General features: G+C 32.7%; 3 protein-coding genes across 4 annotated transcripts; 2 read left to right on the top strand and 1 right to left on the bottom strand.

Annotated features, from left to right (window-relative positions):
* Positions 1 to 3,226: 3,226 nt before the first annotated feature.
* On the top strand, positions 3,227 to 13,863 carry LOC129942881 (COMM domain-containing protein 4). 2 transcript variants are annotated; one of them, XR_008781118.1, is made up of 5 exons: positions 3,227 to 3,328; positions 12,806 to 12,946; positions 13,014 to 13,245; positions 13,395 to 13,695; positions 13,755 to 13,863. XR_008781118.1 is itself a non-coding variant. In XM_056051999.1 (4 exons), exons 1-4 carry the CDS (start codon positions 3,326 to 3,328, stop codon positions 13,628 to 13,630), a joined length of 612 nt encoding a protein of 203 aa, XP_055907974.1. In that variant the 5' UTR covers positions 3,227 to 3,325; the 3' UTR covers positions 13,631 to 13,747. The 2 variants fall into 2 exon arrangements, 1 of the variants encoding a protein (XP_055907974.1); XM_056051999.1 differs by lacking the exon at positions 13,755 to 13,863 and having other exon boundaries at positions 13,395 to 13,747.
* Positions 3,463 to 11,789, bottom strand: LOC129942882 (leucokinin). The gene is made up of 2 exons (XM_056052000.1): positions 11,412 to 11,789; positions 3,463 to 4,083 (listed from the first exon to the last, which is right to left on the bottom strand). The coding sequence occupies exon 2, from the start codon at positions 4,077 to 4,079 to the stop codon at positions 3,597 to 3,599; it is 483 nt and encodes a 160-aa protein (XP_055907975.1). The 5' UTR covers positions 4,080 to 4,083; positions 11,412 to 11,789; the 3' UTR covers positions 3,463 to 3,596.
* Positions 13,864 to 18,489: 4,626 nt separating the features above from the next.
* Positions 18,490 to 20,241, top strand: LOC129952340 (uncharacterized protein K02A2.6-like). The gene has a single exon (XM_056064880.1). It carries the CDS (start codon positions 18,490 to 18,492, stop codon positions 20,239 to 20,241), a length of 1,752 nt encoding a protein of 583 aa, XP_055920855.1.
* Positions 20,242 to 23,173: the final 2,932 nt, after the last annotated feature.

Here is a 23,173-nt window from a genome sequence, read left to right as displayed (position 1 = left end):
AAACAACGGTAACAAATTGTTTAAAATAGTGTTTGAAAGGCTCCTGTCATATTGCAGGTGGAATTATCTTAACAATACAAAGTACAACTTATGATGGGATTGTAATCTGTGTTTTGGTTGTATATAATAATGTTTGTGGAACTTTCTGCAAGTCAAACATAGATTAGTGAGGTTCCTAAACCTAAAAATTAACTTGTTTCTTTTGTCTTATTTTGCATTCAAAGAATGGAGTTGACTGCAAATACACTTCATTATGTTTTCTGAACCTGCCCATTCATTTAAAACTTTAACTATCAAATTATTACCGACTTAAATTTAAAAGGTTCACTGGAAAAGTTGCATGTCAAACCACTAAAAATTTAAGCCAGTAGCCTGTTGAAACTGTCTGTAGTTATAAAATAATAATAAAATTGAAATTTGGTACATTTTATAGATTTCACTACTTTTTTCTCATGTTTTTGTATAGAGTCCTTTCTAAACATTTTTTTAAGTAACAACAAATCTTAAAACTATAAACTAAAAGCACTTAATGATATTTAAAAAGTAATTAAGAAGGGAATGTGAGAAAGAAAAAAGATAGTTATTGGAGAGCATTCAAATATACATAAATTGTCCGATTTCCTAAGCATTCTTGGAAGTGGTTCATTTTGGCAGTTTTCGGTTCGGTAACCTTAACCGTACAGTAGTATTGACCTAAGACAGTTATGATTAACATTGCACTACACTTTGTTAAGTCAGTCAGTACAGTCAATAGTTCTCGTTATTAACTGATGAAGAAAATTTTACTGAGGGTGTGAAAATTGATTGGCCCTAGTTCACACAGGACTGTAGCGCCACCTTAAGTAAGTGTGAAAATTGATCAGTATAAGACGGTTATCGAAGGGGGGTGGGGACTAATTGTTCCTCGAGTCCAAGGCCCCCCAAAGCAAACTTAAAAAATCTGCATTGAACGTAATCAATCTATTAAACGAGGATATAATGAAAGGGTGACCACACTTGAGGTGCGTACCCTAGCAGATTGTTTGATTAAGTTTAAAACAAACAATATAAATATTATTTAAATGCATGTAGTATTTTCTACAATTAATTTTCATTTTTAAAAATATATTTTTAAACGTGAAAATATAAAAACGTAATGGAATTTTAAGATGCATCTTTGAACACAAGTTTTACTTTGCCTTGAATTTGTTTTTTAAGATAGGGAACACTTTTTTCATTAAAACTATGCATAATTCAGAACAAGGGGTTAACTAAATGATGGATTTCTGAGTTTACATGGCAACAAAAGCCCTTGGATAGTAATATAATCTCTTTCATATATAAGTCTTAAAATATTTGTTTTTAAATCCATTCAAAGGCGCCTCTAATTCAGTTTTTTTAAATATAGTAATCTATGTGCAAAATAGACGAACAAAAAACAACGAAATAAGCAAAGCCTTACGGGAAAAACGGATATCAGAACGCCTACGAATATTTACAGCCCCGGAACAAAAGTCGTACAACACGTCAAGTGCTACAAAATCTGATGCTTGCCGCATCTGGAATAAACACAGAGATGCTAGAGGACTCTTGTGATAATGGAGGCACGGAGCGTATAGCAGAGTGGCCAGAAGAGAACCACATAAGCGAGTTCAACAGGAAGAAAGCATAGTCATGGCATTTAAGGAAAAGACATAAAACGAGTAAGGTGATGAAAGTAGTCACTATTAAGAATAATGATGCTAAGGTAAGAATAAAAAGTAAGCTTAATAAAGCCTCAAAAAAACTAAAAATTATGGGCAGGGTGAAAAACATGGCAGGAGTTGTAAACCTTCACTCAATAAAAGAATGAGCATACAAGAATGACTTGAATGCCAAACAAAACTTTATATAAACCCTATATGAAAAGACATACAAACATCTTTAGGGGCTCTTAAATGAAGCATTTAAGGAAGACTGGGTCCTTTTTGAATCAATGATGTGCTATCATCAAAAAGCAATTGAAATGCCTACTAATGACTGCACTTTGTTCTCAATCAAATATAGAGGACAATTCAATATTTAGAAAACTCAAGTATCAAGGTTTCAATTAGAGTCAAAGGAATGATCTTACTCCAATTTATATTTGCAAGTAAATCCAAGGAAACTACCAAATATCAAATCACTTAAGCACGGTAGAAGGGAATTTTATCTTTTTTTTTGCAAAAAGCTGACACTGTTCGTACTTATAAAGTTGGAAACAGGAATATTTTAAAAATAGATGATTGCATGAGTAATGGCCAAAAATTGATGTTGATGAGAATAGTATAACCAAATAAAATATGATAGAACGTACCTTGTACTTTTAGGTTTTGTAACATTTGTTATCAGATATTTATAAACAATAAACTCAAAGAAACATACATTTCTTACTTTCTTAAAAATTCAAAGAATTTCGTCCTCACTGACGGCGTCAGCACTCAGCTGTGCAACCGTTACTGTTACCCATGCATTGCTACCAACTTTTTCAATGTGTCATAAAGATAGTTCACATTCTCCAATATAAGGTCGGTAACACATAATAGCCCTTTTTAGTTTAGAGCCAAGCTGAACAAAAGCTTACCCGTGAAGTGATGTTTAGTGCGTAGGACTGTCAATCAAGGCTGATGTTTAATCCATGTATGTGGTATCTTAATGGCTCTTGCGAGGAATTGCCAAATTCTCCAATAGTAGTTTTTTCTCAAATAAATAGTTCGGATTCGGTAAAGAACTGTAAGTCATCACTGAAATTACTCTCACACAGGAATGGTTGAGAGTTGTAAGACACTAGGCCAAACATTTATTTCAAACATTACAAATGACGGTGGTGGTTGCTGTGATTGAAGAAAAATTAGTACACCAAGAGCTGCTGTTGGTCTGTTTCACTAATAAAACTTCACGCGAATCGCGAACAATCCAATTATTTTTTCTTTATTTAAAATAAAACAAAATAAAAGTGTGTTAAAGATGTTAAGAATATGACGAATCAAGAAGAAACGCTTTTTAAAAAAAATTCATAGCACCAACGTCAAAAACAAACTTAATGATGGCGCTGCATTTAAAATCTGTTATACACTCTTAAAAGTATAACAAATTGATAACTTTAGTAAGAACACGAACCTTCTGTAAGTTAAATAAGTTCTCCTACATTACCATCGAACTACGTTACCATCATCAGAAATGACAAATATAAAATGTCAAAAACATATGTTTCTGACGTTTCCGAAAATCGAATTATATTATTTGTATACCTATTTGTTTTATTTTTGTGACCTTAGAGGCTTTTTGTCTTGTTGTGTTTTGTTATTTGTTTATAAAGAGCCAAAAAATGGTAAGTTTCAGTTTAAAATATTCACGAAATAAGTTTATTGAGCCCTGAATATTATCATTTTCTAATCTATTCATTCATAATCACTTAGATTTAAAACAAATTCAATACTTTAACGATTACAATGACTTTTGGGGTTTTCGAGTTTTCAAAGCGTTCACTTTATTGCAATAACATTAAAATAAAAATGTTCTATGTAAAATAATTAACCACCTATTAACATCAGTATTTATATACACATCTTGTAGTTTATTGTTATTTCTAATTTGTTTTAAATAAAATATGGTTTATCGGATGTCTTCTCATCCAAGATGCGATTGTTCAAATCGATGCTAGGTGGTTGTAGAGCCCTCTTGCCACCCCACGAATGAAATCGCTGTTTTTTCCCCAACATCGTAGGGTCGCGCTTCTCTTCTCGTTGGAAGCGTGTGCGGCATCTATCTATTACTGCGTCATGGACGACATTCACAAAATCCACGTCGTTGAATTGGGCCATGAGTAACTTGAAGAACGCCCAGATATCACCACGCTCCTTGGGCTGATAGCTGTGTAAGAAATCATGGCTGTCGGGATGGTAGGAATCGCAAACGTCCTCGAAATTGATAATAGCCTGTAGAATGAATTTCCGGTATTTGGCGAGTTGTTCCTCACATAAGTTGCATTCATATGAAGGTGTTTCACCACCTGCTGCATCCGTTCGGCCATAGCAGACGAACATCAAAATAAAGAGAGCCAATAGTTTTGTAGAAATCATTTAGCTGTTAAATAGATACAAAAACAAATTCAAAGTAAGTAGTTAAAAAAATGTAGAAGTTATTATGAATTAAGGATTTTGAAATAATTTAAATAACCAGCTCAAGGAACCGAATTCTTCAAAACCATCCTCTAATAAACATGAAAAATAATAATAATAATCTTTTTACTATCTCTGTTTTTTCCTGAAATTTTAAAATTCAAAACTTTAAGTACAATATGGAAATGGGAAATGCCTTTAGCGACCTTCAATGCTTTCGTCTTTATAGACGGTCGAGGGCTGTGGCAGTTCGGCTTGTCTTTTACATCGACCTTAGAACTGTAGATGGCCGACTCTTTTATAGTCGAGATGCATTTGCACGAAACTAAACGGGCTCTTTCGGACCAGCAGGACTATTTCCGATTGGGATTGACGAAATTGGGTGAAGCAGGAGAACCATCTTAGTGTTGGCTTACAGAAGTTGACACATAAAGTTGATTAGATCATGGCCTAATTTCATATGTATCAGTAGATTCATTTTTAGTAAGAACGGTGGTGGTTAGTAAGCACCAAAACGCAAATAGTAAATAAGATAGTTAAGAATAGAAATAAACAAAAGCTTGTTTTTGGATATTCTAGATTTTAAGTAGTTGCATTATTTCATTTTACTAGCTTAAATGATGCGAAATCGAGTCTTTTTTTAAACTATTTTTGGTAAATATAAAAAAAAACTATGAAAATTTCTAAATATGAGTTTATTTTTCAGACCGAAAAGCATTAGTAATAATTAAGCAGTTCAACAATATAATATACAGTGGTGGACACGAATTTAGCACATTGAAAAGAGTACAAGTATTTTTCTACTTTCCATTCTTTATTAGTTGCAAGTAATTCTTCATTTTTATGTTGTTACTATGACTACCTTGTATGGTAAAAAAAATGTGTAAATGATTGAACAGTAAAATACCGTTCTGCGAAAAATGAAGATTGTTTGTGATTTGCGTTGTTTTTAAATTAAAATGGGTGGCGCAACAGTCCGTTGGGAACCAAGGCCTATTGACTTACAACTCTCAAACATTCCTCTGTGCGAGTACTGTTGTCAGGAATGGAAGGTACAAAAATCTGCCAAATACCAAGAAATACTTAAAATTGATAACGGTAAGTCAAATTTTATCAAGATGAATATATGACAAAATGGAATGTGCTAAACTCGTATCCAGGCGAAAAATTGATGTTTCCACATTCAATACTTTTTTCTTCTTAAAGATGTTAAACATATTTGATGAAGTACTTGAAAACATAGTGCTATGTATATGTAAAGTAAATAAAAAACAAATTGAAAATTAAATGGTTTTTATGTTCCTTAACAAGTGTGTTAAATTCTTGTCCACCACTGTAGGTGGTAATCAAATTATAATTTTTAAGGCTTTTCCTCGAATCCGACTTCAAAATCAATTTACACTTCAAAATTTTGAGATCCAACTTTTCATAATTCGAAAAGACGTTAAATAAAGCTTTTTGATGGTATGTTAAGCCATGAAGTTTTTATTTTGTTCAATAAACTTCGTGATGAGTTTCCAAATCTACAAATCTACAATTCTATATTTCAATATTTCGTTATTTAAAAAATCCTCATTCGTTGTAAATCCGCAGTTGTCATTTATTCATCTTAAAAGAACGCTTAAGTTGATTTATGGTAAAACAGTTCTTAACAGAAAAACGCAAAATTATATTCGTATATGCCATTTTTTACCTTATTGAGATTTCGTAGTCTTAAGGTAATAATGTCAAGTTAGTAATCAATATATTAAAGAAATATTAAAACAATTTTGAAATCGAGTATTTCCGAGTTTAAGTACATATAGCTTAGGTTTTTAGATCCGGAATCAGCACTAAAAAATAACTTTAAATGACTCGAAAACATTTGAAAGGGTTTAAGTAATCGCATAACCAGTGAGAAATTACGAAAACTAAGTAGGATACTAAAATGATATAAACTGTATCTGGAAGATAAGGAATTGTACTTTGCAAAATCATCATAGTCAGTGAGTTAATTGTAAGTCATTGATATATGGGCTAGTTTTATGAATATTTGTCTACTTCTTAGATAGTTGTGAGGCCCTTAGCCGCCCTAGGTTCTGAAAAAATATTGTGTATTATTTTTTTCAGAAATGCTAGAAAATAAATCGAGATCAAAGAAAGGCGATTTTGTTATACATCATTTGAAATGATTTATTTCAAAATGGTGACTGTGCAAGGTTTTTCTGATGACATCAGTTTTTTAGGACTCGAGGGCTGGACTACAATTTCGTATCAATCCAATTCAATATATTTTCTTTGAATTATGTATAACATAACAGTTATAGAACTACATATCCATGATTTTTGAAATATATTTGAATAAATAGCTCACTTTTTAAGTGAAAAGTGAAACATTTGCCTACCAAATCGGCAAATAATTGCTAATAATAAATTAACTAAGATATACAAATGTACCTTCTTCCAAATGGAATGTATTTTCAAAGATGTGTTCGAATTTCCAAGGCTATCGGTTTAAAATCGTCTAAGTTATAAGTGCGGCCAACTCAAAAGATGCAGTAATAAGATAAATGCGTTTGAGATTTTGAGTACCAGAAGAGAATGAATAGTCTTGCTTAAAAAATGCATTACTTAAGACTAAAAAAAGAAGCAAAATCAATAATTTTCGAGACAATTATTGTCGTCTGCTTAAGGAATATAATTATTTAAAAAAGTTTTTACATAATAAGTATTTATGGTCCATTGAATCGAAGATCAAAAATGATTCTTAATCTTTTTGGCATTTTTATAATGTAAAAAGGAAATCGGTGGGGATTCCCTCAAATATGAATTACATTGGTAATTCAATCGAATTTTGTGGCTGATGCCTCTAATCATGATGTTTTGCCAACTTATTCGCAAATAAATGATACGGGTTCTATGTTCATATCTGAGAAAGAGGTATATGCTGAACTTTCTGGCTTAGATTGTAGTTTAAGCATGGGACCCGACAATATACCCGCAAAGTTTTTGAAAGAGTGCGCATGTAATTTGTCGAAGCCCTTGTGTTACATATTCAACCTATCTCTTCGAAGTGGTGAGTTTTTGGATACATGGAAATTTTCCTATATTACTTCCATATATAAATCTGGCTCTAAGCAATCTGTGGAAAATTATAGACCCATTGCAACTGATTCCAAAGATTTTTGAATCGATTGTGAAGAAGAAAATCTATGAATCAGTCAAAATCATATATCGGTTTACCACCATGGTTTTGTTCACGGGCGATCTACTGCAACTAATTTGACTATTCTTGTAAACTTTTGATTGAATAACATGGAAAACAAACGTCAAACCGATGTAGTTTTCACAGATTTTTCAAAAGCTTTCCTTCTTGGGATTTCACTCAACACTCCTTAAATGGTTCAGCAATTACTTATGCAATCGCTCACAGTTCGTAAAAATTGGATCTAAATTATCTTTTAAAATTCATAATTACTCTGATGTGCCTCAGGGCAGTCACCTTGGACCCTTGTTATTCCTACTCTTTATTAATGATCTTCCTGTAGTGATTAATTGTTCAAAATCTCTGATGTTTGCGGATGATGTAAAAATTTTCAAGTCAATCAAGTCAGTTGCTGATTGTTTGGATTTACAAAGAGATATTGATAAATTGAACGAATGGTGTACTATTAACTCCTTGTGCTTGAATATAAATAAAGGTTCACTTATGTTTTTCAAGGTCCGTCGTGCCTAAAATGTTTGAATATAATATTGCTAATGTTTTATTGCAAAGGGTTGTAAGCCAAAAGGATTTAGGGGTCATTTTTGATTCACACTTATCTTTCAATGTTCATATTGATTATGTTATATCGAGAGCTAACACTATGTCTGGATTTGTGTTCAGGAACTCTCAAGAATTTCGAGATCCTTACACACTGAAATCCCTATTCGTAGCTTTAGTTCGTCCCATTTTGGAATATTGTAGTATTGTATGGTCTCCTCTTTTGAAAAAAGATTTTATACGTATCGAAAAAATTCAAAAACGATTCTCTAAATATGCGATTCGAAAACTGAACTGGTCTAATTCCATTCCATCTTATAATAGGTAGGTGCTTACTAATTGGTTTAAAACCTCGATCTTGTAGAAGAACTTATTATTTGGTAATATTCGCAAGAGATGTAATCACGGGACATATTGACTGTCCCCCTCTTTTGGCCTTGTTCGGTATATACGCTCCTTCTAGATCCTTAAGACCAAGAAGTAATGATTTTTTGCATATTCCTCGGCATGTTACAAATTATGGTCAAAATGAACCAGTTACTAATGCTTGTATAAATTTCAACCAGTATGCAAATGTTTTCGATCTTAATCAAAATAGAAATAGTGTTAAAGCTATTATTATGGAAAGCATTGTCTAAAGTTATGTCAATCTTTTTTCTTTTTTGTATAAATTTTTATCTTGTATACATATGTATGTATATATATTATATTTTATTATTTTTAAGAAATATTGTACTTAGTCTAAGAGAGTCGTAATACTTATAAACGTAAATAAATAAATAAATATTTTTAATGGTAAATTTCGGGTATCGAGCATATAAAGATTTTTCCCCGAAATAAACTTTTTGTGCCTAGCCCTATAAAATAGAAAAAGAATCGATGTTAGAAAATTGAGGCTTGAGATAAGTAAATAAAATAAAACTGAATTAAAAAAGTGCGTAAACCAGAAGCCTGGGTTCAATTCATGCCTGTGCACCCTAAAGTTCATTTCACGAATGCTGAGCTGACTCTTGCGAGGCATTGGGCAGGTTTAGATGACATAAAGGAATTGAAATTAAGGCAAGTTTTTAGTATCTGATTGGCTGAAAAAACTGCTTTGTTGACTGGGAAGTTAGTCAAGAAAAATCTACCTATTAAGAAAAGTCCACTTATGTCAACACGACAGTTAATCATTGTCATTCAATTGATAGCTGAACTATATTACTTTATAAATTATTTGTTTTCTGCATAATTTCATTTAATGTTGTGTGTAAAAGAGTTCCTTGCCAAATTGGAAAAGAAAAAAGAGGCTGGGATGCGACCCACACTGATAACTTCCCATCCAGTCTGTCGATTTGTCTTGCTTAAAAGTTTGTCTATATGTACTCGTATCAATTTTTACCAAATTTTCGTACTATTTTTTGTAGATTTTATTTTTTATGAAAAAACGGACTGTTGGATTTTTATATAAAAATTAGTGAATATTGAAAACAAAAATTTCTTTGAAATAAAATAAGTTTGAAGCCAATATTTATAATTTTTGAAAAGCTATTTGAGCCGAAAGTAAATTTTTACCAAGTTTAAGTATTATTTTTTTTTGTAAGAAAACTGTCAATTCGAATTTTTTAAAAATTTTACCAAATGTTGAAAACAATATTTTTCATAAGATAAAATTAGTTTTAAGCCAATATTTAAAATTTCTGAAGAGATATTTGAGTCGAAAATCAATTTATACCAACTTTTATACATTTTGTTTTAGGTTTTTATTTTTTGTAAAAAAAACTGTCAATTCGATTTTTCTCAACATTTTTCAAAATGTTGAAAACAATATTTTTTAGAAGATAAAATAAGCTTGAAGCCGAAATTTAAAGTTTTTGGAAAGATATTTGAATTGATATTCAATTTTTACGAACGTTGAGTATTGTTTTTTTTAGATTTTTATTTTTTATAAAAAAAAACTTTCAATTAGATTTTTCTCAAAATTTAATCAGATGTCAAAAACATTATTTTTCGTTGCACAAAATTGTTTTGGAGATGAAATCATATTTCAGTCGTAAAATTTTGGAGGTGAGAATTTTTTTTTTCAGTTTTATTGATTTATAAAAATAACGTTATAATAATTTTTTTCAAAAAATATACTTGTTTGGTATCACGTTACAATATATCATATAAAATTTAATTCAAGTCTTTAGCGTTTTTAGTTCGTAAGATATTTAGGGTTAACCAAACCTTTTTTTCAAACTGCTATGGTAACAAAAACCACCCACACAATTTTCACGAGAGCCCTTTCTGCATCTTTCTGCCTTATTATCTGTATAACAAAATTTATTTGAAGTTGATATCTCTTCTGGTTCTTAAGCTATGGAGGACGAAAAAACGTCGCGAACGTACGGACGTACATACGTACGAACGTACGTACACACGCACGCACAGACTTCTTTCTAAAAATCTTTTATTTCGACACAAGGACCTTGAAACGTCGATAAATGTCAAAATTTTCAATTTGACAAATCGGACCCATTACAATAACTTCCTATGGGAAGTTAATAAGTAATATTTCTTCACAATACAAAATACAAATCGTGGTGGACTTGCAAATTGCCTGGAGAGTGTTTTGGTTTTGAAGACAATAATGTTTTTGGAAGTTTTTGTATGATGAACTGTAATAGAGTCAGAGCAGAGCTTAGTGAAGTAAAGGTCAGTGTTTGAAATGTATGCAACTTTAAATACTAACTCGTTACCTTGGTCAAAATGTACGTTCAAAGAATGCAGTTGGCTGCAAATGAAGTCCTGATTTTAGGTTCCTTGCATTCCTGAAATTATAATCGCACAGAAGAATAGTTGCGAGTTGGAAGTAAAAGTAAGTAGCCAATGGTTCTTCACTTTATTTATGTTCATCTATTACGATTCCTTGGAAGCCAAAAATAATGGTATTCATTGTTGCAAGAACTGCTTAATTTTAGTAGAAATCCTAATACCGTTTCGCGAAATAACATTTTGCTTCCAAACCTTGATGCCAAATGGTCAAAGCAATTTATCTACTCTGACAAATTGCACATTAGCTCGTCATAGGTGACCAAATTGAATTGGACACTGCGTAATAGGTAGACATGCTTTTTAACTTGGATTTCGTGAGAATGGTTTTTGCAGAAGCTGCATGCAAGGGAGGAGAAAGTTTTCAACTTCTATATTCTTGCCCTGCACAAATAGTTTTATAGAGCAGAAATGATCCTAATATCACCAACTACTTGTTCCAGTGTGTTAGTTTTTAAGTCAGCCGCCAGTAAAACCTTAGCAGAAATATAACATCATAAATTTGTTTTGGACAAATCTCGTTTCGTTTTATATTTCATAACATGCGCTTTTAAAAACTGGGAATATACACCTTATTTTTTTCACAAGCATCACTAATTCGAATTACACTGTCATTGCAGTCTTCTTCACCAAAACCCAACAAAATAAACTTTTTAATTGTCTTACATCACAGAGTGCAACCTTAAACAAAGGAGTTTGTTTTTTTTACTTATCGGTAAGGCTATACTCAAGAATTAAAGCCTTTATGTTCTTAATACCTGAATATGCAAATCCGGCGCTTATGTATCTCAAATATGCAAACACTCACTGCTAACAAAATATTCACTTGTTGATTCACTAAACACTTAGAAACAACTGCGATTATTTAACCTGCAACTTCTTACTTTTATACTCGGGATCTGCTTCTGAAGAAAGAAATTGCCTGTTTTAAAGATTGGCGTTTATAAAGTGAAATTACGCGACAGAAATGCCGTTTATAATAATTTTAATTTTTTCCGTTTCACTTGAATTAATTAATTATTATTTCTAAGTCGTTTTACTTTACTCAGCTCGTTTTTGAACTCGAACTCCTCTCTCATAACAGCTTATTTACTTAAGGCACTGTTAAACATTAAACATTGGGGAATAATGAAGCAACAGCTAACTAAGTACCGATGTATCTACTACCTTCTATCTACTATGTGTAATTCAGTATTCAGGATGTGCTCTAGTATCATCAGAAAAAGAGAAAAGGAACCAGCCAAAGACCGACGTTATGATGGTTCATAATAAATTTGAATGGTAAAATGGATTGATGTTTTATAGGTGTAGGGATGTTTGTTGTTTATATTTTTTTTGTTCTCCATCATGTTTTGATGTTGTAATGTAGGTGGGAAGGATAGGATAGCTGCGTATCCTTTAATTTTTGTCAATTACCTCCTCTTTGTACTTCAATTACTTGTAGATGTCACTATCGTAGGGTATACAAACAGTAATCGGTGTATTCCAGTTTAAATTCAAAAACAAAATACTTTAAGCTTCAAAAATCATAACCCAATTCTTCAAGGCTCATTCGTATCCAAAAAGAGTATTACTTATATTCTTAGACTGGTTCTAAGGCAGATTTGGTGGTCCACATTTGCTTTGCGCATAAGTTCCTTGTACCCTTTAATATCCATTGAATGTGTCTTCGTTTGTTCGTCTATGAAACAAAATAGGGTAAACAACACACAGCTCTTGAGCTATATTATTCCTGTTTGTCTTTTTACACATTACCCCAAAGAACAAATAGCAATGCTGCTACTTATGCGAAAGCAACTCTTTGAGTTTAAAACGCGGTTGCAAGTAAATTCAGTCATTATTCTTCCCTTTCCGAGTATCGCAGTCGCAGAAGTAGTAAAATGGTAGAGTTCATTACAAATACATATATTTTGTAAGGATGATGTCTGCAATTAAATTATTGACATAGTCAGAGTAGCTTTTTGCTGGAGCGATTAAACGACTTTTTAGTATCTGCCTATTTTGGCAAGCATTTAACGCTGTGAATTCAAGTGTGATTCTTTAAATATTATTTTTGTGTTATTTATTCGATTTGATTTAGGACTATGACGTCAAAGCTTAAATTATCTTTATCTCACTTTTGTTGTATGCACCTCATTTTTTCCATGTACAGAAATTTCGGTTTTGTGGGGATGGAGATTGTCCGGATTGGATACTGGCTGAAATCATATCAACACTCTCTGTACTGGACTCTAGGAAATTCATGGACTTAGCCTCGATTGTGGCTAAGAAAATAATTGGCGAACAATTTGAGGTGAAGTATTGGAAATTTAAATGTTTTCAAAACAAAAAAAAAATAAGTTAAATTTTATTCGATACAGGAAGCTGGTATTCGATCGATAACATCGACCTTAGAAGATGATGGAAAATCAGCTGTAGCTTGTATAAATTACTTGCTCATAAGTGCAGCGAGGCATAGTACAGATGGATCGGTATTTAATGAAGAACTGCAGCAGTTGGGACTTCCAAAAGACCATGCAGCTGCAATGTGTCGTGTTCTGTCAGACTATTCGGCGCCTATTAGAAAGAAGCTTATGGGCCTTTCTCTCAAAAGTATGAACTTGCTTACCCTAATCCAATCAAAGATAAAGATATTAAAAGAGCCGAATCTTATTTCCTCTACGGCTATTTTATAACTATGTCTTGACTTGTTTTAGCTATTTTTGTCCATATCATTTAACTTTTGAACTTTTTTATTTTAGTCAATGAGCTGGGTTCAGTGAAATTCAATAAACCACAAAACACAATTGACTGTGTTCAACTTGAATTGGAAGTTCTGCAAGAACTTAATGGAGCAGGTCTTCCGAAGGATGTAATTCATAAAGTAAATATTGATTCGTCCAATGTTAGAGCTTTATTGAAGGATATGAAAGAAGCTAGAGAAATTATACGAGAATATGATTTTGAAGGAAAATACTACAAAGATAATATATGTTAGTTAATAAGTTACATTTAGACCAAATTATAATCAAAAATAAGACAACATTCAAGCTTTCCAATGAGGTTTGCTCTAAGTAATTTGCATTTAGTAAAATATAATTAAATAAGAAATATATCCATAGATTTATTTAAAGAAAAAAAGAGAAGACGCTTCAAGAATATTTTTATCAATTGAAGATAAAATATGTAAGAAACGGAAATGAAAATTCACACTGGTCGAAGAAAATAACAAGGTAAGATCACAAATTCGAATAAAAACATTAATATTTTTGACTCAAACACAAACAAAAAACGCATAGCCTGAAAGATTTGAGTTTAAAACAGAAGCACTTTTATTATAATTGAGGAATGATAAGTTGTAAAATATATTTAATATATCTTTTGGAAATATTGTGCCAACTATTTTTTGTTTGTAGTCCCGAGAAAACTTTCGTGAATTCACCCATTTACTTACTTTAGTGGCATATAATAGTTTTTCACTTCCGTCTATGTCACAATGCCCAACTAATTGTAACCGTGTTATCGCTGAGTAAACGTAGCACTGCTTTAACAGTTTTGACTTTGTGGCAATGGCGGCGATGACCTTGCTGCTTACCAAATTGTTGGAAGACAAATCTTAAACGGCTTCAGAAACCGCAAGTACTTCTGCTTGAAAAACACTGCAGTAGTCTGGAAGCTGTATTAATCTTTCTAGGTGAGCATTTTATAAAAAATGTTCGCTAAGACCGAAGCACTCAATTGTTTTTATGAGTGTTTTCCGTGCATACCTTCCTAGGAGAGATTTATGTAAGGGCTACTGGATTAAAACCTCTGTACGGCTTTAAATAGTCTGTTTGAGTCTCTATGTGAATAGTGTTCTTTATGGCATTTTCCAATTATTGCATTGTGACGTAATGCACTTTATATCATATTTATATTATATGCACGGTTTATATCAAGATGGACTTGCGGGAGGAATGTCTCTAGGGCTACAGATGGTGTAGTTCTCGTGGCCTTAGAATCACACATACATGGTAAGGTGTGAGTTGACATTTATGCAACAATTGCTGAGCTTGTCAAAAAGCATGAACTCAATCCAATAGAAAAATAAGAAAATTTCTCAGTTTTTAGTAAAATACTCAATTTAAATGATTTAAATGTTTGGTTAGTTTCAGAACGTAACGGATTTCTGATAGATAATTTTCACGAAAAAGCCTAATCGGTCTTATCTTGAGAATACCTAGCAGACAAAACTATCATAGATTCAGTCGTAACTTAAATACAAAAATTACGTTAAAAAATAGAAATGCAACTTTTCAAAAACTGCAAATATTGTCATTTGTATTTTGTATAAAAGCTATTCCACTGATGTTTCCCATTCGTAGTACGAATTTCCTGAGACGAGACCTTTGATAAGTTTGAATATTGTCTCTAATATAGTGTTATAGTAGAATAAGTACGTAGCAACCGTTTTATTTGTAGTAGTAAACACTTGTGTAGAACATTTAGAATAAGGGGCAACATTTAGGGATTAGGAGGAGAACTCGCTGCGTTAAGCATCGAGAAACACTTAGTGATTAAGAGGAGAACTCGCTTCTAAAACATTCAGCACCTACAAGAACCTAGTAGTTTCTCGAACCGATTTGAGGTATATAAATAGGCGTTTGGAAGCGAAGCGGTTCATTATTAATTGAGAGCTGCGATAAAGTAAAGACTGTGCTTGAAAAGTAATAATAGAAAGTGTTAAATAAATACGTTTTGAGCGATTAAATGAAGTAAAATTCTGTTTTATTTACAAGTGTGAATAAGTTTTAATGTCGGACAAAGCCGAATATTAAAATATTTACACTTTTTCGACGCAGTAGTTGGTACAATTTTAAACTCGCCTCTTGAAACTTCAATGCATTTGTTGCTTTAAATTTTTAGAAAAAAAGTAAAAATTTGTTCCACTTAATGTTGTAAACCTCCCGTAGAATTTTTGAATTAAAGTCGAATGGATAAAGGGAATACCTTTGTTATATCGTGTCAATTATGATTCTCTTTCCCCAAACTCTCAATTGTCAAATACCTAAGTTACTTTATGTATTCAGTCTGTTAATAACCTTTGAGCAATCAACACTTAAATAATATAATCTGAAATATTGAATAAATAACTAAAGTCCAAGGATTACTGTATTTTATTTGAGTAACGATACAATAAGTGGCGACGAGGATAGAGCGGATTCACAAATTAAAGAAAATCAATGAGAAAAGCTTAAAAAAAAGAAGCACGCGGTCTTACAATAAAAAAAAAGAAATAAAACAAACTGCATGAATAGATTTTTTTTAATTGATATTAAATAATTACATACACGAGTTAACATTACATACAGATATACAAAATTCACTCCAAACTCCATTTTCTATCGAACCATATGACAAAAATATCAAATGGAGCCGTTGGGTTGATAGATTTGAGACTGCGATTGCCCTTTTTGACCACCCTATTGAAATAAAATGCACGACTGGGTCGCACGAACTTGCTTCTGTATGCAAAGAGTCTGTTTAAAAAAGTACTTATATGAGATTTAAAAATATACCTGTAAAATAAGTTTGGCTTCAAAGATATAAATGCCATTTGAATTGTCAAAAAAAAACGCACGATCTTTGTATATGAAAACCATAGTACTCTCATGAGCAGAAACTTTTAGGGCGACCAGATGCCGAGTCGTTGGCGTGGCGTTAGTATCGAAAATGGAGAAATTCAGCGGGAGCGAGAGAAAAATATTATTCCCATTCCCTTAAGCAGCCAGCAGAATAAGGGAGATAATTAATTTTCGACCCAAAAAGTCAACACAATTTCCTTCATTTTATTTGAGTCTATCCTCGTATATGTTTTCACATAAAGAGCTTTCATATGAAGGTTCATGAATTTGTTTTTGTTTTATTTATATCAATGCACATCATATAACAAACAAAATGGCTTAATATTGTATATAATAAGGGGATGAAACAAACTTTTGCATGCTTACGTCAGCTGTTTAGGATCTTTTACCGATATTTGTTTTTATTTACATTCATAAGTCTTGTTTTACTTGTGTACGATCTTTGTATATGAAAAATGGTTTCTATTACCTATAAAGCTACAATGCGATTCATATAGATTGAACTTGTTCCTTAAAAGCTTTTTTCCTTTAGATAGCCTTATTGTAATTTCATATTAGAAGAACCAGGATGGAAAATAAATAAGATAAGAAAGAGGCAGACCATGAATGTTTAAATTGTAAGGTGATCGCCTATTGGTTGTGTAGTTAGGTAGCAGGTAGATGTCTAAAACGACCATAGAATAGTTCACTTCGCGTGCTTAGCTTTATGCAGATAGATAGATAAGGACATGTTTATGATGATAATGAAGGAATGTTATTGGTGGCTAGAAGGTACATACTACATTCCTTCTTAAGTTTTCAGCGCAAACATGGAGTTATTACGTTCAGTCTATTTTTTCACTAAAGTTTTAAAAAACAAGCATACGAACAAGTTCAAGAAATTGCTGTTCATGTGTTGTGTACAGTCAGGCTTTTGTGCGTTTTGGATTTTAGTTAAGAAGTGACACGTAAGCAGTATTTGTACAAGTTGTACGTAATACCTTTATAAATAGGTACAATGTGTATGCGTTGAAAAAGTGATTCTAATAGAAAATACATATACTCTTTCTGGCCAGTTTCTTTAACTTGTAGGTACTAAGTATTTATTTTTTTTATATAGGCGGAGGCCAGTAAATCATGTGTGAAACAACCTTATTCGTAAAGAATAATATTTTAAAATCACATATACAAAGTTACCAGGATAATACTTCTTGATAGACTCTTTAAAATAGATTGTTGATTAAATATATCATTTAAATGTGTACCAAATGCATTAATTTGGATGAAAGATAGGAATGTAATTACAATTTTGTCAAAATAATGCGCTCTTTCGGTCTCATGCACATTAAAAATAATTTAAAAAATAATATTTTAAGATTTAAAATTTTACCTGAAAAATAAGTTTGTCTTCAAAAATTTAAATGCCATTTTATAAATAAAAAACCCGTTGATTTTTAGAATTTTTATTTTGAAAATCGTTAGAGCGGTTTTTTTTTTAAATTAATTTTTTATATATAAAATTTTCCAATTTTGATACAAAAATATTTTTGGAATGCAGTTGTTTAGTGATTGTAAATATACGTCTTACGTTTGAATTTCGTAAAAAATTGTTGACCCGTTTTTGAGATATAGAGTTTTGAAAAATAAAAATTCAATATTTTTTAAAAAATACAAACAATTAAAAATTGCATTTTTGTTAATCAAATATTGTTAAGGCAATATAGGAGCTTATTCAGAAAAAAAATTATTAAAATCAGTTCATAAGTTGCTGAGAAAATTAAAAAACAAAATAACGGTTCTATGAGTGGTACTTTTCCTAAGCAATACAAAAATATGGTTTTCTTATAAAAAGAAGCCAAGTTAAAAAATAAAATTTTAGAGAAAATTTAAAAAAAAATCTATCGGTTTGTTTTTGAGAAAATTAGAATTTTCGGTTTTTGACCAAAAAAATTGTATGGGGGCGACTGTTAGTTTTGATCTTAAAAAAAAATGAAAAAACGCCTAACGCGAATCTGCTCAAAACCTTAACTTCCAAGTTTGAACTCAATCGACCCAATGGTTTAGGCTGTAGGAGCGTAGACAGACAGACAAAACCGACCGGACGGAATCGCGGGACCCACTTTTTTCGACTTCTCTACCATCGTAATATCATGTTTCATTAAAATCTCGAGTTCGAAATTTTGCACGAATGCAAAACTTGCCATATAGTTCCTATATGTCGCAAGTAAAAAAGGTCAAATTGCTCCTCCACTACATGGGAAGTGAAGCATACAACGTTCTTTGCGATAAAGTGTCACCAGACAAACCATCAAACAAATCATATGACGACATCATTAAAACCTTATCCGAGTTCTTCGACCCAACTCCAAACGAAATATTGGAAAACTATCGCTTCCATTTGCGAAAACAGCAGGACGAAGAAACCTGTGAAGAATTTCTGAATGCACTTTGGCGTTTATCAATTGGGTGTAAGTTTGGTTCATACTTACAAACCGCTTTACGAAACCAATTTGTATTTGGTCTAAAAAATCAACGCATTCAAAATCGGCTTCTAGAAAAAGAACAACTTACTCTATCGTCAGCACTAGACACCGCCAAGGCCATAGAGGTATCAGAAAAAGGTGGTGCGGAGTTACACAAAGAGAAAGAATTGACATCTGATGTGAATTTCGTCAAAGAAAATAACAAAAAGAAAAAAAGCACGTGGGAAAATAAATCAAGTACAAATCCAATAAGAACATCGTCATCGACGAATTTTGTTTGTTATCGGTGTAACAGCACGGAGCATTTAGCAACCAAATGCAAGTATAAAAACTCAATGTGCTCATACTGCAATACAAAGGGGCATCTACAGCGAGCTTGTTTTAAGATGAGACGAAATGGAAGAGGAGCTACAAATCAATTAGAAGAAGAGACCGATGCCGAGAACATTTGTGTTGATGAAATCTGCCACATATCAGATGAGCTTTTGCAAATCGACGACCGAAGCCAGGTAACACTTCGTTCCAAAATGTGTTGTCAACTTATTGTTAATGACATTCCTTTTATTTTTCAAATAGATACTGGGTCACCTGTAACTGTTGTCGGTCTATCAGATGCAAAGAAACAATTTGGCAAACTTCATTTACAAAAAAACGATACGGAGCTGGTTATTTTTTGCGGAAAGAAGCTGGAATGCTTTGGTTATGTTAACGTCAAGGTTAAAACAAAGCAAAACGTGGTTAACCTCAAAATGTACATCGTTCGATCGCAACGAAACCCTTTGCTGGGTCGTGAATGGCTTCGACAGATCAAATTAGATTGGGGTCAACTTTTCGAAAAACAATTAGCTACAGTAATGCAAATACAACAAGACAAAGCTAAATTCTCAGTAATTGACGAACTAGTTAATAAGTACCCTAAGGTATTTTCCAAAACAGCAGAAAAAATCACAGGAATACAGGCGCGGTTACATATGAAAGAAAATGCCTCCCCGGTTTTCATCAAAGCGCGTCGCGTGGCATTTCCATTAATCAAAGCGGTTGAAGATGAGCTGGAAAAGTTAGTGGCAAGCGATATTTTGGAAACAGTGGATACGTGTGAGTGGGCTACACCGATAGTTGCTGTTCGCAAGCGAAATAACCAAGTTCGAATCTGTGGCGATTATAAAGCCACAGTCAACAAATTTTTAAATATCGATGAATATCCGTTGCCATCAATTGATGAACTATTCACCTCAATGGCTGGGGGAAAAAAATTTACAAAAATCGACCTGTCCAAAGCCTACTTGCAGTTAGAAATACACCCAGATGATCGTGATTATCTAACGTTGAGCACCCATAAAGGGTTATATCGGCCTAAAAGAATGATGTTTGGGATCGCGTGTGCACCAGCAAAATGGCAACGGCATATGGAGCAAATTTTGAGTGATATCCCAGGTGTAAAAGTGTTTTTAGATGACATAAAAATCACAGCGGAAATGATTCGGTTCACTTACAGCGTTTGGAAGAAGTACTTCGAAGATTAAATCATTACAATATGCGAGTGAATTTGGATAAGTCTGAATTTATGGTAGATCGTATAGAATATTGTGGGTATATGATAGACTGCAATGGAATTCATAAAATGAGAAGCAAAATTGACGCGATACAAAACATGAAACAGCCAAGCAATAAAGACGAAGTAAGAGCTTTCGTGGGTCTCATAAATTACTATGGAAGATTTTTAAAAGGGTTGAGTACGATTTTATATCCTATAAATAACCTTTTAAAGGACAAGGTATTTTTTTATTGGGATGAGGATTGTGAAAAATCATTTCAATCAGTAAAAAACAGATGCAGTCAGATGTAATATTAGCCCATTACGATCCAAAATTGCCATTAATACTGGCAACAGATGCTAGTCCATACGGAGTGGGTGCAGTTCTCAGCCATGTCTACCCAGATAAGAGCGAAAGGCCTATTCAATACGCATCACAAACACTATCACAAGTTCAACAAAAATACAGTCAAGTGGATAGGGAAGCATACGCGATCATCTTTGGTATTAAAAAATTCTACCAGTACGTGTATGCTAGGCGATTTACTTTAGTCACTGACAACAAGCCAATATCCCAGATTTTGTCACCACATAAAGGACTACCAACACTTTCAGCTACACGTATGCAACATTATGCAATTTTTCTTGAATCATTTGACTATGACATTCGGTATAGAAAATCAAAATAAAATGCAAATGCCGATGCAATCACGTTTACCTGTAGCAGAAAAGTACAATGCCATTGAGGAAATCGATTTACTTGAAGTTGACGCCATCACGAGATTGCCTGTGACAGTGGATCAATTAAGCAAAGCAACTGAAAGAGATGAGCAAGTTAAAACTTTAATAAAGGCATTGCAGTTCGGGAGGGAATGTGATTCCAAGGACAGATTTGGAATTAATCAAACCGAATTTGCGATGCAGCAGGGGTGTTTAATGAGAAACATACGAGTATATGTACCGAAGGAGTTAAGAGGACGAGTCTTAGCCGAATTACACTCTTCTCATTTTGGAATGACCAAAATGAAAACACTGGCCAGAGGATATTGCTGGTGGCAAAATATGGATCGTGACATCGAGCAAATGGTGATGAACTGCACAGTTTCAACTTACACGACCAGAAGCAAACAAAATTCAACCCACACATTTCTGGGAAATGCCGGAAAAGCCGTTTGAGCGGGTACATGCAGATTTCGCTGGCCCATTTAGAGGTAATTACTTTTTTATTCTAGTTGATGCCTTCACTAAGTGGCCAGAGGTGCACGTAATCCCAAATTTGACGACAGAAATAACGATACAAAAATGTCGAGAAATTTTCAGTACATTTGGCTTACCGAAAATATTTGTTAGCGATTGGGGATCACAGTTCATGGCGGATAGTTTTCAGAGATTTTTGAAAGACAATGGCATTCAGCACAAGCAAGGTGCTCCATACACCCATCGACAAATGGTCTTGCCGAACGTTATGTGCAAACCTTTAAAAACAAACTTAAAGCAATTAATTGTAACAAAAAATTAATAAGTCAAGAATTATCAAACATTTTATTTGCTTACAGACGTGCTATACATCCAGCTACTGGAAAATCTCCATCAATGCTCATGTTTGGACATCAAATAAGATCGCGCCTGGACTTAATGCTACCAGTTGAAAACAAAAAACCAGCGAAATAATTTCAATGAAAACATCAAACCCAAATTTGTATTAAATGAAAGGGTTGCAGTGCGAGATTATTTATCAGCAGTTAAATGGAAATTCGGTAAAGTGATTGAAATAGTCGGACAATTACATTTCATGGTGAAGTTAGATGATGGGCGAATCTGGAAAAGGCATACCGATCAAATAGTAAGGAACTATTTATATGCAACAAGGAAAATGATATCATTGAGGAGGAGAACGAAGGTCCAAGTACATCAATGGAATTACCAATTAAACCACAAAGAACCACTAGTATAGCAACAGAGGCAACGGAGGCGCCAATAGTTTCTGAGGCAGGCGATGAACCGGCAGCGGATGCAGGAGGTTCAGGTAAGGAAAATAATCAGGAAGTGTTAAGACGATCAGAGAGACAAAGAAGGAAACCGGATAAATGGGGTTACGAGAAGATGTAACTATAATAGAATTACAGCCTTCATTCATCCACTCATTAGTATAAAATAATATTACTTCAAGGAAATTGTATTAAAGTATTTTAAATTTGTTTTGGATTTTATATTTTATAACTAATATTGAATTTGTTTGTAAACTTAAAACAAAACATAAAATCTCCTTGAGGGGAAGAGCTGTTATATCGTGTCAATTATGATTCTCTTTCTCCAAACTCTCAATTGTCAAATACCTAAGTTACTTTATGTATTCAGTCTGTTAATAACCTTTGAGCAATCAACACTTAAATAATATAATCTGAAATATTTAATAAATAACTAAAGTCCAAGGATTACTGTATTTTATTTGAGTAACGATACAATAACCTTAAAACTGTGAAACACGGTTATCATTCAAAACAATTTATCAGTATACTCTGATATTCTATTCATGTTTGTTCTTAATATTTTTAAATAAAATATTTTAATGATAAAAACTTTTTGAATTGGGTTTTTGTTTGCAACGGAAATTACTCTCCTGCTGATTTTTATTAGATGAATAGCTTTATCCGGCGCAACAACCAAGTAAGCTATTACACCTTTCTTTGTATCCTATATCACAACCATGTTCTTTGCAATTTGTTCTCAAGCTTAATGAAGGCAAAGTTTCCGTTTTTAATTTTTGCGTAAGCTTAATGAATTTAAAGTTAACGTTTATTGGATTTCATACCCTGTCCTACATGAAGTTTTCGTATTCCCCCATTCAATTATGTTTTTCCATCAAGGAAACATCCTTCTATTATTATAGGTGTGTAATTAAATTCAACAACATAAACTTT

The sequence above is a fragment of the Eupeodes corollae genome, chromosome 1, assembly GCF_945859685.1.
Source record: "Eupeodes corollae chromosome 1, idEupCoro1.1, whole genome shotgun sequence".
Lineage (NCBI taxonomy): Eukaryota > Metazoa > Arthropoda > Insecta > Diptera > Syrphidae > Eupeodes > Eupeodes corollae.
Note: the sequence above shows the minus strand (reverse complement) of the source record. Positions and strands in the feature narration are given on the sequence as shown.

What these genes read in the sequence shown, in the direction of transcription:
- LOC129942881 (XM_056051999.1), top strand. An exon ending in TAATTGGCGAACAATTTGAG is followed by an intron (nt 12,947 to 13,013) that starts GTGAAGTATTGG and finishes TATTCGATACAG; the next exon opens with GAAGCTGGTATTCGATCGAT. An exon ending in TATGGGCCTTTCTCTCAAAA is followed by an intron (nt 13,246 to 13,394) that starts GTATGAACTTGC and finishes TTTTTATTTTAG; the next exon opens with TCAATGAGCTGGGTTCAGTG.
- LOC129942882 (XM_056052000.1), bottom strand. Translation starts at nt 4,079, where the DNA reads ATGATTTCTACAAAACTATTGGCTCTCTTTATTTTGATGTTCGTCTGC.
- LOC129952340 (XM_056064880.1), top strand. Translation starts at nt 18,490, where the DNA reads ATGGGAAGTGAAGCATACAACGTTCTTTGCGATAAAGTGTCACCAGAC.